This window comes from Suillus subaureus (genome assembly GCF_016647635.1).
Source record: "Suillus subaureus strain MN1 chromosome Unknown BJ212scaffold_20, whole genome shotgun sequence".
NCBI lineage: Eukaryota > Fungi > Basidiomycota > Agaricomycetes > Boletales > Suillaceae > Suillus > Suillus subaureus.
Window position 1 is genome coordinate 698,252 of NW_024538576.1, and position 14,617 is coordinate 712,868.

The following is a 14,617-nucleotide window of genomic DNA, read 5'->3' on the forward strand; positions in this document are numbered from 1 at the left end:
GGATACTCGTGCATGATCATCGCAAGCCAAAACGGAAACAGGAGCTTCTGCAGATCCAGCGACGATCATATTAGAAACGTTTCTGAACCGCGCGAAACGTTTAGGGTACAGAAGAAAGATCGAGACTTGACTTGGTTGTGCAAGTGCATGGAAGAGGGCGCACCACCTATCAGTTAAACTTTATGCCGACCAGCAAGAGTGAGTGCATAATTTGCGGTGGTTCGACTTGATTGACGAGTGCTTAATTTCCCGTTCTTCGCCTTAAGGCAGGAAACAGTTGACAGAGTCCATAGAGTGCCTCCAACTAGCAGAACGAGAATTGATCATGTTCGCCACTTGGAAATATTGTTAAGGACCTGTGTTTTGCGTACTTCAAGTTAGTATGTGACAATAGTTGGAATAGTACGTAAGTACTAACTTTGGACCATGTTAGAACAGTGGCACCGCCACACCAATAACTTCAAGCAGTCCGACCACGTGCAGGGTCAGCCAAGCTGGTCTGAATCTTGATTTCGATCATCATACCAAGATGAAGAGGGGCCCCTCTATGCTGGAGAGCCTGAGGCTGACCGGAGTGACTCTTGGCTACTTCGAGGTCAGACCGTTTCCTTTGAAGTCACCGTTCACATTACCAGCACACCACCTCTACACAGAGCGTGTCATCCACTCCTTTCGCAGTCGAGTTTGCTGTCCTCTTTAACATCGCAATTTGTACATATCTGGGTTCTATTACTTGCCATGACCATCACTCCACAAACCGCCCCTGTTGCTCGCGCCATCCATGATCACACACGGTGTCAACCTGACTTCAGCGGTACGACCCTCTGTATTGGAGACATCGTTACAATCATTGGTGAGTTATTCTCTACGATGAAATAGAACCTTCATCATACGCGCATTGCAGTTATCAGTACTATTTTTATCCTCGCACTCTCGTGTATGTTCTGGACATGGCGGATGTTTCATCGTCGTGCCATCGTTGATCAGGAGCAAGGTAAGGTCTTGTCGGAGACTAGTATAATTAAACTCGAGGGACTAAGCTTTATCCACACCTCTTAACTCCTAGTTTCATCTAATCGCGATCCCTACAACGTGGTCTCATCTTCGCTGGACAACTCTGTTCTCGTGAGAAAGGATATCGTGCGCGAACCGTGCAAGCCGACGCAAGCCAAAACAGCTGGACCTGACGTCTTCTGGTCACCACAGGCCAAACTGCCCGAACTCAAGTTTCATCTCGATCCTCTACCTGCCATGGAAGAAATGACAGGAATGAGAAACAACTTTACTATTCACCCATTTTCTTGCCACTTTCCATCGTCACCCTCTCCCCGTTCCAGCTTAGTGTGTTCGAACCCGTCTCTGTTGCGGTCACAGTCCTTTGAGAGTACGACACACCTCACTACGCGGAGCGGCAGCCCGAAGTTGAACATGATATCAGATAGTGCCTGTTCTGAAAACGGTGGCGAAATCTTGCTTGGCGAAGGAGTTCCAGCTGTACCCGTGACAGATAGAGTGTGAAGTTCGCATAAGGGTCCTGAACTTGTGGATGACGGATACGGGTCGGGTGGGTTGCTGTGTGGAGCTATGAGATGAAGTTGCTCTTACAGTACTCCCATTTTTTGTTCGAAGCACCTGTCTGTGTCATAATTGCGGTCTTCCGCGATCAGGAGTATAATATGTGGCAACAGGAGTTGACAGCAAGATAGATCGCAGTCGCATGCTGTCACGCTAAATGCGCCACCTGAGCTTACGGGGAATGGCATAGTGTCATTCAAAACACTTCACTGGTTACGCAGCATTTTGAGCACATTCACATCGTGTGAAGCCAGAGATTGATGGAGTGGGAATGTGTCCATCCTATTAACGAAATTCTATTAGTAATCCTAACCACATTTGAGAGTGCATGTATGACGCCACCTTAAAGTGAGCATGTGAGATGTTATCCTGTGCCAGGTGTACCGGATGGCAGCACTCTCGACGAAGGTAGATTGAACTGCAAGGGTCCGTTGTAACCACGACAGAAAGTAATTAACATGGCAAAAATATCGCAGTGATAGCCCATCAGTGGATAATACAAGGAATCATAAAAACTGGGTATATTGAAGGCCGGGACAGTCATCCAGATTAAATATTACTAAGCATGCTGAGATCATTTGTATCGTGGAGGTCGGGGATTGCCCGGGAGGATCTTGGTGCTGCCGTCAAAAGGGTTAAAAATATAGAACATGAACAGAGAATACCGGATATATGAGTACCACCGTATCACCCAGTAGGTTGGGGCGTGCCTTGCCGACGCGCACGCAGTCACTCGCCAATCGAGTACTTGCTTAACCTGGCCACCATCCCGGCGATAACTATTAGCGTCTATATTTCGCGTCTATAAAGATGACACCGTAATTGGAGTCCTACCTCTTTAGCACTCCCATGCCAGAGTTTTCAGACACTATTATCAGGCTCTTTGACGGTCTCGAGAAGAGAGAGGCCACCGGCGAGGTTCGTTTTCAGTCTTACGACTGACATGTGCTAAACTCGCCCGTCTACATCATAGGGTGGTTTACTTACTGGTTCTGATCCATCGGCTTTCGATGTTTCGGACCCGCTGAGGTTATGGATCATTCAAGTTGGTGCGTATGGCATATGTGCTCATTTCTTGGCATGATCTCAGTCCAACCCAGGTGTCATTATAATGATGGCACAGTTGCTTTCTCTGGGCTTGGGCAGGATGAAGCAACCAAAAGTTATCGCCGAGGTTCTTGGCGGCATCCTTCTGGGTTAGTAATCTTCTTACCTCCTTAAATGTTTATCTGACGTACAAGTCTAGGCCCAACGGCCTTTGGACGTATACCCGGCTTTACCCAACATATATTCCCTTCCCAGTCACTGCCATACCTATCTCTCGTCGCTAATATTGGCCTTTGCCTGTTTCTCTTCATCGTTGGTCTCGAAATCGACGCCAGTGTCATCAAGCGCAATGCTCGCATGTCAGTTATTGTATCGCTCGCAGGCATGGCTTTACCCTTTGGCCTCGGGTCTGCGTTGTCTATTCCCTTATACCACCAATTCGTCGACCCATCCGTCCAGTTCACGTATTTCATGCTGTTCACCGGCGTCGCATATTCTATAACCGCTTTCCCCGTACTGTGTCGTATTCTTACCGAGCTCAAGCTCTTGGATACCACTGTTGGCATTATTGTCCTCTCAGCTGGCGTAGGCAATGATGTCGTGGGTTGGACTCTCCTGGCGCTGAGTGTAGCGCTTGTTAATGCTGGTTCCGGTCTTACTGCCCTATGGGTGCTACTTTCATGCGTGGCATTCACAATATTTCTCTTGTTGGTCGTCAAGAGAGCAATGCTCTGGCTTGCCAGAGCCACGGGCAGTACAAACGATGGTCCTACCATGTTTTACATGACTGTTGTCATGATCTTGCTTTGGGCGTGTGCATTCTTTACGGATAGCGTGGGCGTCAATGCGATTTTTGGTGGGTGCTGGTCTTTTGTCATCTAATTTTCAGTTTGTCATTGCGTGTAGGTGCATTCCTAGCCGGTATTATTGTACCGAGGGAGGGCGGTCTCGCCATTGCTTTGACGGAGAAGCTGGAAGATATGGTCACCATTGTATTTCTGCCTTTGGTATGTTCATCTTACTTCTCTCCTGCCTGGTCATTCATGCATTGCAGTATTTTACCTACTCAGGGCTGAACACTAATCTTGGACTCCTTGATGACGGTCGGTCATCTAAGACGCCTTGTTTTATTTATTTTTCTTATATAGTTTTGTATGTTGCAGGTATCACTTGGGCTTTTACAATTGCCATCATATGCCTTGCATTCTTGGGCAAGTTTGGTGGATGTACAATTGCCTCAAGGTTGTCTGGTTTCAGCTGGCGTGAAGCCAGTACAATTGGAGCACTCATGAGCTGTAAGGGGTAAGTATCCAAATTACTTTGGTGTTCTCGTCTACTAAATTGTGTTTCCTAGTCTCGTAGAGTTGATCGTGCTTAATGTCGGTCTCTCCGCTGGCATTTTGTCTCAGAAAGTTTTTTCCATGTTTGTGCTAGAAGCTTTGACGCTCACGTTCATGACCACCCCACTCGTCACAGCATTGTATCCTCCAGAACGGCGTGTTATCGCCACTTCAGGCGGAGCTCCGCCCCAGATTCGCGACGAGGAGGGTGATGCAGACAAGAAATCTCTTGTGAACGAGGAACAGCCCTGGCGGTATCGCTTTACCGTCGTTCTCGACAAACTCGAACATATGCCATCCATAATGGCCCTCACGCAGCTCGCCCGTCCTCCTGTACCGGATTTCTCCTCGCTCACTACCGCTGTGTCCATGTCTGCTGCATCTGACCCAGCCCCGTTGAAGTACAAGATGCCCGAAGTGAGCATCAGTGCACTCCGCCTCATCGAGCTCTCGGATCGTCCGTCGGCGGTGATGAAATCATCCACTACAGATACGCTTATCCATACCGATCCGCTCCTGGGCATATTCCGCATGTTTGGAGAACTGAATGATTTGCTCGTGTCGACATCGCTCACCATCGTGCCGCATGACGATCTTGCTTACAACGTTGTGGATCACGCCAAGCGAAATGCATCCCAGCTCATACTGCTCCCGTGGTTGCCACCTTGCGCTGGGACTGCTGAAACAAGCGAAGGCGCAACGCCACGGCGAGAAAAGTTGGACCACAACCCTTTCGAGGCTATTTTCGGCACATCAAGAGATAAATCTACATCTACCGTCCACTCGCAGTTTGTACGTGGGGTATTCGCACAAAGTCGGACAGATGTCGCCCTGTTTGTCGATCCTGGAAATCATATCAACACGTGTGCGGGGACAGGCGGCTCGTATCACGTCTTTTTCCCGTTCTTTGGCGGTCCTGATGACCGCCTTGCGCTGGAATTTGTGGTGCAGCTCTGTGCGAACCCAAAGATCAATGCAACGGTGGTGAAGATGGAAAAAGCGCGAGATTGAAAACACTCCAATCGAGCGGCCTCTTACGGCCCACTCCGATATCAAAGCTGATACTGACTTTCTCGCACTTCCTCATCAACATGGATTGACGACATCATCAGTGAGCGCCACTACTTTCTCCACATGAACCGAATAACATTTTCATCATGGATTACGCAGATAGTAGGATTCCCAGACACTGTCTACGGGCAACCCAACACCGAAATGCGTATGCAGTCTGAAACAGCCGACAGCATAACCTGGTCACGATATGCGGGCCGCAATCTATCAGATTCGGATATACCTGGGCCGTTGCGTGTTGCACTTTCGCGGATCAATTTCACAAACCTTGCATCCCCTGTCCCGCTGCACGCTGCGATCCAGCGCGCATCAATGTGTCAGCGGGTGTTGGTTGTCGCTGGACGGTCGAAGCGATTGGCAGTGGAGAACCATCATGCTGAGTTGAAAGATCTGGTGGAGGAGTATAGGGTGGTAGGGCATGAGGTGACAAGTAAGACGATCGGGGATGTGGCAACTGCGTTCATGGTGTCTGGGTGTGCGACTGCGATGGTTGTGCTGCAGGCTGCGAATGTGGGGTTGGAGTAGTTGGGGCATGAGTAGTGTTATTTGGAACGGCATTCAACAGAGTATACCTCAGGTGCTGCTAATTTTCCATGGAAGATGTGTACATTTTAGAACGGGACTCGACGAAACCATATTAACCATACCTGAACATTCGTTGCATGGTGTTGCTCTATATCTATCTCATGACTTACTGTAGTCAATGTGCACACTATAGACAAGTAATAGCGCACCAGGAGTAACAATCAAGGACGAACAGGAACTTACACATTTGTTAGGGCACACGGGCAACCATGAAAGTAGATATACAAGACAGGTTCAACTACGCGTGCGTTCTGTTATTTGCAGCGAAACGCGCAACTTTGTCGGTCGCTAGAGTCGTTCAACGCTATCGATTTACCACACGCAGGCGGACGCACGCGTCGCAAGTTCGTCGTTGAAGGCGGCAGCGGAGAACCATCATGCTAGAGTTGAGGGTAGCCGAACGAGGGAAACGAACGGTGTTGGTTGGAGTTGATTGCACGAGTCAGCAGTACACCGAATTTTAACTAGAACGGAACGTTGACGTAAGAATCAGCCGTCCATCAGGGCAAAGACGATCATGAAAGCAGAAATACAAAGAGACAACAACCGGGACGAAAAGGTATACCACAGATATCATATCATGCCTTGCTCTTCTTTTTATCCTTGTCTTTCTTGTCTTTTTTCTTTTCTTTTTTCTCAAAGGTGCCATTCTGAAGAAGGAAAGTTAGTCGAGACCGCGATTATTTGACAAATTCCAGCGTACGTCAGGAGCAGCAGCAGCCTCAGCCTTACGCGCTGCCTTGGCTGCCTTTTTTAAAGCCTTCTTTTCCTCCTTGGACAACTTCACCTTTTTCTCCGCAGGCTCTTCGTCCGCTTCATCCACATCCATATTATCTCTCGACCTCTTCTTTTTCTTGTCCTTCTTAGGCGTGACTTCAATCAAGGGTAATATAGGCTCTGCATCATCCATCTGAGCGTCTGGCTTATCCTCCATATCCTCATCCTCGTCGTCCTCCAAGTCCAGTGCGAGACTGTCGAGGACTTTGCGGATGGCATCGACATTCTTGGTCGGTGGTGCCCCGGTCTCGAAGAAGTTAAGACGTTCTTCGACTTGTGTGCGGAGGGCCTCGCCGAATTTTGCGGATGGGTTATCTGGGTGTTTTTAGTAAGGGGTAAGTGGATGGAGGTGTGGTGGAGTTACCCGAGTAGCAGTCTATCCGGGAGGCAATAGAGCATTTGTTTGCGAGGAACCGGGATATTCGGCCTTTGTGCTTAGGGTCTGCACGGCCGATAAAGGAGGAGTGATATAGCAGACCGTACTGTATTGGAAAAAATTAGCTTGATTGGCGCTTGGGATGGAGTAGCGAACCTTGGGGGTGTTGCCCTTGGTTTTTAATGCTCGGAACAACGCCTTCTCTGCGCCAAGGATCTGCACGGTACTGGCAGGATACTTGCTCAGATTTGTCAAGCTACCCGCATGGCTGATCAGCCGTGCGCCTATCCGCTCTCCCAACAACGCAGTAAGAGATGGAGCGACGAGGTTCATTTTCTCGCTTAAGTAGTTAACGAGGGATTTGCGGTAGTCAGCAATGGAAACGACACGGGCTGCGAATGCGGAGATGTTAAGCATGTCGATTTCCGATATGGATGAGCCCATCGAGCCGCGGGCGGCGTCGAGGATATTTTGTGCGAGGGTGGAGTCGTCCTCCAAGAGGATAGCGAGCTCGGGCAATTTTTCCTCTGTCAAAGTTTCCTTGTCGCCTATGAACTGTGCGATGCGGGCGTATTGGTAGTTGTCTGGGACAAGCTTGACGAGTTCGGGGAAGTGATAGCCGTACCACTCTCGTATGCGCATGGCGAACAAGTTGACGTCCTTATCGAGCTGGTCGAGGAGGGCGATGGCTTGTATGATCATGTTGTCCACACGGTTGACGTTGAACTTCAATTTAGCGCGGGAGTACGAGTGGCCCAGACCGAGTTGGGCTTTGATGAGGTCGGTAGCGTCGAGGCCCTTAAGAAGCTTTGGTGCATGGAAGCGGATGCCACGAAGGACTTCCTGGGAGGTTTCAGAGGCGTCACACTTTATGGCGAGGTTTTCGAAGATGGAGTTTGCGAGTCCGACTTCTGAGACTGCGAGGACTATCTTGGAGCCCTTCTTAGGCTTCGAAAGGTTAAGCTCGAGGAGGGATTTGAGATGATCACTGAGAATGCCTAGAGATCATTGATATTTCTGCGAGCACGAGGAATGGGTCCAGTGATACGTACCTTCTGATATATCGTTTATGTTCTCAAGAGCGTCCGCTGCATTTTTGAATGGCGAGAAACTGACGAGAGTGACCATTTTACCGAATTTTGAGAGGTCATTGATGGAGTCCTGGACTGCTTTGACATGTGAGCCAATGTTTTCATGGAGTTTTATATCGAAGATGGCGTATCCCGATGCTGACTCGAAGAGTGCGTGCGTCGCCATCGTGGCTTGTGCTGAGCTCGTTGTTGAGGTCGTCGAACAGCGACTGAAATTTTGGATCGGCATGTCCCGAATATTTATTATGTAAACGCCATATACGAATTTCGCATCCCACCAAACCACATCGGCTTTGAGTAAGGTAGGGCTACTACAAAATCGACCAACATCACGTGACAAATGTATTGAAAGCGTGACAGAATTGCAAACTGATGAAGGCTCTAGGATAACATGAAGGAGAGAAAATCGGAAACCTGTGAATGATGGAGCACATTATGTAGTACAGTTCACAGGGACCCGATCCATTAAAAAGTGTATGTAGTGTAACTTATGGACATTAGATGGGATTGTGGCATTTATCGAAGTAAGTTTGCCAAGAACTTTGCACCGCCGTTGGCCGGCAATTACGTTCCACCTCATCCGGTTCCATTACCCTCACCAAGATGGCTCCGCGCAGCAAGAGGAACCGCGCGAGCATTGCGAATCTTCAATGCTGACGTCAAGAGCCGGGTCTACACGAAACGAACAAAGAGAACCAAAACTTGAGCGTGAGTTTAATGTTACCTTTTTGTGGCATGCTTCGGAGCGCTGATTCCCAAGTCTCCTGGAAGAACACTGCCTCGTGCGGCACTTCAAGCTAATCATCTTGCCGAAGTTTCACTGTGAACTCAACTTCATCGAACAGTGTTGGGGATATGCTAAAAGACTTTACCGATTATATCCACCCACCAAGAAGGACGAAGAGATGGAAACCAATGTTCATAAGGCACTGAACTCTGTTCCCATTGAGTGCATGTGTCGGTAAGTATTGCTGCTGATGTTCGAGAATCGAAAGAGTCAAACTCACACAGTAATAGGTTTTCGAACCGGTCCTTACGGTTTCTAGACGCATATCGGAAAGGTCTGAACGGAAAGCAAGCAGCATGGGCAAACAGGAAATATCGAGGTCACCGCACTCTTCCGGACAGTATTTTACAAGAACTCGGTGACAACCAGATCACATAGACTTCGGAATAATATAGTTAATAGCTAAATAGTACATACACTCGACACCTTGCTACTTACATCTAATACATCCAATCTCCTTGCACGGCCGGTGGCACTGCCCATGCGTCAACGTTGCAATCGTCGTGCCTTGCATCTCGTCAGCTGTCACACCATGTCACGATTGGTTGATTTTGTAGTAGCCCTACCTTAAGGGAGTGGGAAACGGTGGCGGATTGATGGTGGATGCAATCTTGACGCTGGCCACTGCTGACTACCATTAGCAGTACCTCTGTACTGTTCTCTGGACATTCACCATGGAGATAGACGATGATGAAACACCCTGTCAACACGGTCGGACTACTGGTGAATGTCATGGGTTGTCCTTGCCATCGCCATCACTAGAGCCATCTTCCTCGAGCTCGGCATCACGGGGATCCACGCCCAAGCCTTCGGCACCGCAGTCCCTCAAAATGCTGAAGCGTAAGGCTGCCTCTACCAGTGACACACGAAGGATTCGTGACTACCAGCGACGAAGCAGGCCAGAGCTTCAATCCACGCGACGACGCCAAATCTTTACAACTCCCTTCCAGAATAATTCCTCACAGGACAGGCTTCATTGCAGAGAGCCTGCCACCCAGTTCTATCACGGAAGTCGCGCAGATCGTTTCGCGCTTATTCAACGAGGCGCATCCCGAGTCACCACTTTCTGAGTATGACTCTGAAGAAGATGAATTCGAGGCACCTGGTAAGTGCACAAATCTATCATGTCGTTAATTCTTTATATAAGCTTCCTTTAGTAGCGAGACTCCCATTTACACCAAGGGGACCCTCGGAACCTGGATCTCGCTTTAGCTACCTGAAATCGCATCCCTCGACATCTGTGGAAGATGACGCCAGATTACTTACGGCTCCACTTCAGCTTTCCAAACGCGGGCCAAAAGCCCATATCCCACCTCGTAAGCGAAGGCGCAATATTGCCACTCAGTCATGTCTCAATTGTCACACTTCCAAACACGAGGTTTAGAGCCCCCCCTCTCCCTACCTGCCCACTCTGATGTCTCACCAGTGTGATGGAAAACAGCCATGCCAGTGTTGTGTACTACTCGGCTTAGTACGTGCATATATTACATCCCTACCCAATGTTTATCCCTCGTTTCTCTAGGTCGGTCTTTGTATCTATGAGACCGATGGCTTAGCACTGACGTTTGTGTTTCTTTGGTATTGTGTCATTATTGAGCTTATCCCATAACTCAGGGATGATCCGACGATCGATGAACTAACTACGAGGGAAAGAATCGCAGAGCTGGAAAGTGAGTTGCATGATGCATATAGCGATTTACACTATCATAATTCTTTTGCAGCACCCTTACCTGTCAGGTCCGCAACAGGGAAACCGCATTATCTCTGGGCTGATGGAAGTGGAGATCCATCTCATCCACGCGTAGCTATCCTGACGTTCGTATATTTCTGGCAGTGTACCTCGGTTGAGCTTATTTCGTGACTCAGGGATGACCCCACAATCGCTCGTTTGAGTGACAGAATTACAGAACTGAAAGAGCTTTCACAGAGTTCATCAGACAGCTTTTCATCTCCGGATTCACCACCGACGCAAGCGTCCCGTTCTTGTGGGTTTTCTACCTAGTTCTTGTGTTTGACATCATTTTAATACAGTTTAAAGTGAAAATTCATCATATGTCTAGCCCTGAGGCTCGTTATACTTCTGGTTCATATTCTCAGCCTGCATATTCGGTTGCCTTGAGCTCGGTGTCACAAGCTTCCACTCAGAATTTGGTACCGCAGGTACAGTCCCGAACGAGCACAGCGGGCAACGCCCATTCTCCTCGTCACACGCACGGAAGCATCGGAGAGTCCATGACCGCATACGCGAAAGAAGAAAGCGAAAGCTTTGATCTACGTGCTGGCCCTAGCTCGTGTGAACCCGATCCGTCTACCTCAAGCTCAGTGTCACAGGCCTCCGCGGGATCGGCGCTACATCTTCACTGGCAGCTACTTTCGTATCATGTAGCTCAACCTGACCTATTTCTTTACTTCGACGTGGCTTCCCCAATCCACGACATCGAGTACAGACGGAACTCGTCATACAGTGTCCAACAGATACCCCTGTGTAACGCCAATCTTGACAAGCCAGCTGCAGACAAAGAATTGACCAATATGACCATCAACTTTCAGCGCAATCCCTTGCAATGGAATATCAACGTAAAGCGTGATGAAGGCATTCGCGTTCGTGATGTTTTCGAGGCGATCTATTCAGCTTTTGACATACCGCTTACACCTCACGAGAAGAGCTTGATCCCGCCCCGCCTCCGTGTGGGGTGCGAGGAGGCATTTAGGCTTCGCTGCAACCTTGCGCCGGTGCTTCCGATCGTGCAGAAAAGCCAAGGCTGGAAGCGTGTAGACGCACTTCTGCATGAAACCCTCTTCCGCGGCCTGACTCAGTCAAAGTCGGGAGGAGATTGGACATTGAATCTCAGCTGGACAATGCTCAGAACCAAACAGGATAGCAATATAATGGACAGGGAGCGTCTAATGTCGGATTCCATTGCGCTTCACTATTGGAAGGATCTCATGTTGGCTGCTCCAATCGCCCGTTACTGGTGGAAGAATCTAATGGGGGATGATTTTGTTGTACGTCAAAATTCGTTCGTCGACATTTAGGTAGCTGACAGGCTGTCATCGTCTTAGAAGCCTGGCCTTGAAATAACCGCATCATATTCACCTCTTCCGCAATCCGGTTCTCTTATCGTGCGTATCCGCTCTCCATCCCATGCGCTTGTTGCACATTGATCGTATCTTTGATTGATTACAGGAGTACCTACCGCCGTACCCCGACCAAAATCCCAACGCGTTACCAAATCGCTTCAATAACGATTTGTTCTATCTGCCTGTAATACTATGTAACCTGCTCGCTTTCGTTGACTGACCCTGATCATCAGCTTTCTGCTGCCTTTGTACCTAGGACAGGTATGGACAGTGATGTAATGGTATGAGTTACGTATCTTGCATTTTGCCTGCCCGTTCATGATGAACTCTCAAGCTCCCCCTGCGGAGTGCTTGCAGGATCTGTAATTTCACGCGGTCGAGTGCGATCCTCCAACATTGGACCTTGTGCAATCTACTGAACAATATTCCCCCATTGATCCCGGAACCTTCAAGTCAAGACTATACTTGGGCCTTCTTTTGTAGATTTGTACCCCTCTGTGCTTTATTTGACTCGCCCGCTCGAGGCCCACTACCGATGATACAACTAGGCAGTGATCGTGCTCGCCTGATTGACAGGCTCGAACGTGACCTCGAGAATCCTAAGAATACTATGTCGTGGCTACACGCACCTCCTGGCGCTGGAAAGTCTGTCATTGCATACACTCTTGCCAGTCGTTGCAGGCAGAAGCATAGATTGGCAGGCAGTTTCTTCTTCTCTTGTAGGCACGCAAACTGCAGAAGTGCGCGTTCTGTTGTGCTCTCACTTGCATATCAACTTGGCCTTTCTCAACCGCAGGCGAAGGAGAAAATAATTGCGGCCCTAGAGAGTGATCCTGGTATAATTTCTCCTTCTCGCGATCTGCGCGAGCAATTTGCCCGGCTCCTCATTGAACCTTTGGAGGCGCTTGATTGGCGCTCTCCTTCGAGGGTGTCCATCATCGATGCTATGGATCGATGTCAAGACCACGTATCCGAACTCATATCGCTCCTTACTCGACTTCTCTCTCATCTGGTTGACGTGGGTCTTCACATCTTCTTCACAAGCCGTGACCATGCAGAAGGCGTCTTGATCAAGCGCCATCTCTTGCCAAAGATATCGGACGTTGCTCTGGATCGCAGTGATGCCGCTCAGGACATTGAGTATTTCCTTCGCCAATCTTTTGATAAGATACACAGGCGTCATCGTCTTCGATGTCGCAAGCCGTGGCCACCGGACGAAATTTTCGACCTTCTTGTGGATAGAGTTGGACCCCATTTCATTACAGGATCGCTTATCGTCAAATTTGTGGAGAGCCCTGATCACGATCCCACAGATAGAATGGATCTCATTTATCCTCTTCTGCTCAACCCCTCGTCGCCTTCAGAGTTGTTAGTGAATGACTTCTATAAATCTATCATCTTCACAGCCGACGACCTGGATCAAGCCTACCTTCATCTCACGATTATTGCAAATCTTGCTAGCATGCTGTCGTGTTCGCAGCTGGATATCCTTCTTAACCGAGGGCCAAACCAGACATTTGACACGCGTTCCGTGTTGTCCCCATTGTCACCTCTGGTTCACATCCCGGATGGTCACAACAGCGCTGTGCAAGTCTGTCATGAATCCCTTTGCGATTTCCTGTCTGACCGTCCGCGCTGCGGAAAGCACTTCATTTCTGAAGCTGTGGTTCATCGCATGCTTGCTTACTCTTCTTTGAGTATCATGATAGAGGAGTTACCAAATGACAGTGCTCTCTGTTCCCGTTTATCCCAGTTAGCGACAGAAAGCAGCACCACGTCACTTGGTGGCTTCAATAACGGGGACGTTCTGTGCTTTGCGGTGTTTTCACCTCCAGAGCCTCTACCGTTCTTGTCTACGCTCTGGCACATCATGCAACATCAATATACAGGACTCAAGCCTGATTCTCGCACAAAATTAGCTCTGGAATATTTCTGCTGTACCTGGCAGATTTTGCAGCACCTCGGCTTGTCTACTGTTGACACCCTGCCTGTCTCCCGCTTCCTAGCAAATTTCCAATCTCTACCTGTACTCCTGGCCTTTCCAATATTTTTGGCTTTTGAAGCCCCCGGAAATGGCGAAGCTCTGAGCTCATCCACTCTGAAGCACAACCCTCCCGTAGAATCATTGGATGCAGTGGCCAAAATCGTGAATGATGTGCATGCCCTCAAGGCTCAGTGCAGATCGGACCCGGGTGCACTTGATTATGCTTGCACTCATTGGGCGTATCATCTTTCCTTGGCAGAGTGGGATGACAACCTCCGCACTATTTTGAGGGCCTTCATGAGACAGAAGCTCCAGCAATGGCTCGTGAAAACATGGTGTCTCCAGAATTTTGAGACCTGTATTCGAACGTTACGCGAAGTTTGGGAGCTTTGCTTGACAGTTAATCCGCCTCTATTTGATTCTGACATGCAAGATACCGATATGAATTTGAAAGCTGAGGAGGAGGCTGAAGGAGCTGAAGTGGCGAGGCAGGGTATAAATGAAGCGGCAGGGTCTGTTAAGCTGACATGCCCCGCCGAGCGTATTATGAAAACAGCAGTCGCAGAAACAGATGCGGCAAGGAAGGTCTATGTCTACCCACCTGAAGCTCATATCTCCAATGCGGATGTTTCGGAATTGTTCCAACAGAACTGTGATTTCCCAGGTCAGTTCGCTATCATTTGCAGATTTCCCTTTTCACGCTTACAATTTATAACTAGGATCATCGTTCTGGGGTACGTCCAGTACTGCCTACGAGCCCATCCTACAACCACTCATCCCAGACATGTCTCTTGAGGAGCTAGCCCCATCAATCTCTTCAACCAGACTCAATAAACCACCGTCTATCCTTGTTACGCAGGTTAACCAAACGAGCAAAGTAAAGTGCACGTGGCCCGGGTGCTT

At 48.9% G+C, this 14,617-nt stretch overlaps 7 protein-coding genes across 7 annotated transcripts; 5 read left to right on the plus strand and 2 right to left on the minus strand.

Annotated features, from left to right (window-relative positions):
• Window positions 1–828: 828 nt before the first annotated feature.
• BJ212DRAFT_1362175 (uncharacterized protein) lies at window positions 829–2,180 on the minus strand. The gene is made up of 6 exons (XM_041335938.1): window positions 1,918–2,180; window positions 1,786–1,857; window positions 1,633–1,728; window positions 1,322–1,572; window positions 904–1,285; window positions 829–851 (listed from the first exon to the last, which is right to left on the minus strand). The coding sequence occupies exons 1-5, from the start codon at window positions 1,929–1,931 to the stop codon at window positions 1,230–1,232; spliced, it is 489 nt and encodes a 162-aa protein (XP_041192118.1). The 5' UTR covers window positions 1,932–2,180; the 3' UTR covers window positions 829–851; window positions 904–1,229.
• A 244-nt stretch (window positions 2,181–2,424) lies between these two features.
• Window positions 2,425–5,558, plus strand: BJ212DRAFT_1447556 (Sodium/hydrogen exchanger family-domain-containing protein; the record flags this gene model as incomplete). Its single annotated transcript, XM_041338416.1, has 10 exons — window positions 2,425–2,493; window positions 2,549–2,624; window positions 2,676–2,771; window positions 2,822–3,478; window positions 3,529–3,629; window positions 3,677–3,725; window positions 3,786–3,924; window positions 3,977–4,946; window positions 4,969–5,073; window positions 5,133–5,558. The coding sequence occupies 10 exons, from the start codon at window positions 2,425–2,427 to the stop codon at window positions 5,556–5,558; spliced, it is 2,688 nt and encodes an 895-aa protein (XP_041192119.1).
• Window positions 5,559–6,595: 1,037 nt separating this feature from the next.
• Window positions 6,596–8,080, minus strand: BJ212DRAFT_352549 (Nop domain-containing protein). Its single transcript, XM_041342995.1, has 3 exons — window positions 7,824–8,080; window positions 6,928–7,769; window positions 6,596–6,877 (listed from the first exon to the last, which is right to left on the minus strand). The coding sequence occupies exons 1-3, from the start codon at window positions 8,026–8,028 to the stop codon at window positions 6,707–6,709; spliced, it is 1,218 nt and encodes a 405-aa protein (XP_041192120.1). The 5' UTR covers window positions 8,029–8,080; the 3' UTR covers window positions 6,596–6,706.
• Window positions 8,081–8,626: 546 nt separating this feature from the next.
• On the plus strand, window positions 8,627–9,027 carry BJ212DRAFT_1274011 (uncharacterized protein; the record flags this gene model as incomplete). Its single annotated transcript, XM_041331132.1, has 2 exons — window positions 8,627–8,823; window positions 8,880–9,027. Coding segments are annotated over 2 exons (345 nt in total), but the record flags the coding sequence as incomplete, so codon positions are not given.
• Window positions 9,028–9,964: 937 nt separating this feature from the next.
• On the plus strand, window positions 9,965–10,321 carry BJ212DRAFT_1237451 (uncharacterized protein; the record flags this gene model as incomplete). The annotated part of the gene is made up of 4 exons (XM_041329551.1): window positions 9,965–10,027; window positions 10,076–10,120; window positions 10,172–10,212; window positions 10,264–10,321. Coding segments are annotated over 4 exons (207 nt in total), but the record flags the coding sequence as incomplete, so codon positions are not given.
• A 731-nt stretch (window positions 10,322–11,052) lies between these two features.
• On the plus strand, window positions 11,053–11,499 carry BJ212DRAFT_1201325 (uncharacterized protein; the record flags this gene model as incomplete). The annotated part of the gene is made up of 1 exon (XM_041329079.1): window positions 11,053–11,499. A coding segment is annotated over one exon (447 nt), but the record flags the coding sequence as incomplete, so codon positions are not given.
• A 682-nt stretch (window positions 11,500–12,181) lies between these two features.
• BJ212DRAFT_1204524 (uncharacterized protein) lies at window positions 12,182–12,637 on the plus strand (the record flags this gene model as incomplete). The annotated part of the gene is made up of 1 exon (XM_041329137.1): window positions 12,182–12,637. A coding segment is annotated over one exon (456 nt), but the record flags the coding sequence as incomplete, so codon positions are not given.
• Between the last annotated feature and the right edge of the window lie 1,980 nt (window positions 12,638–14,617).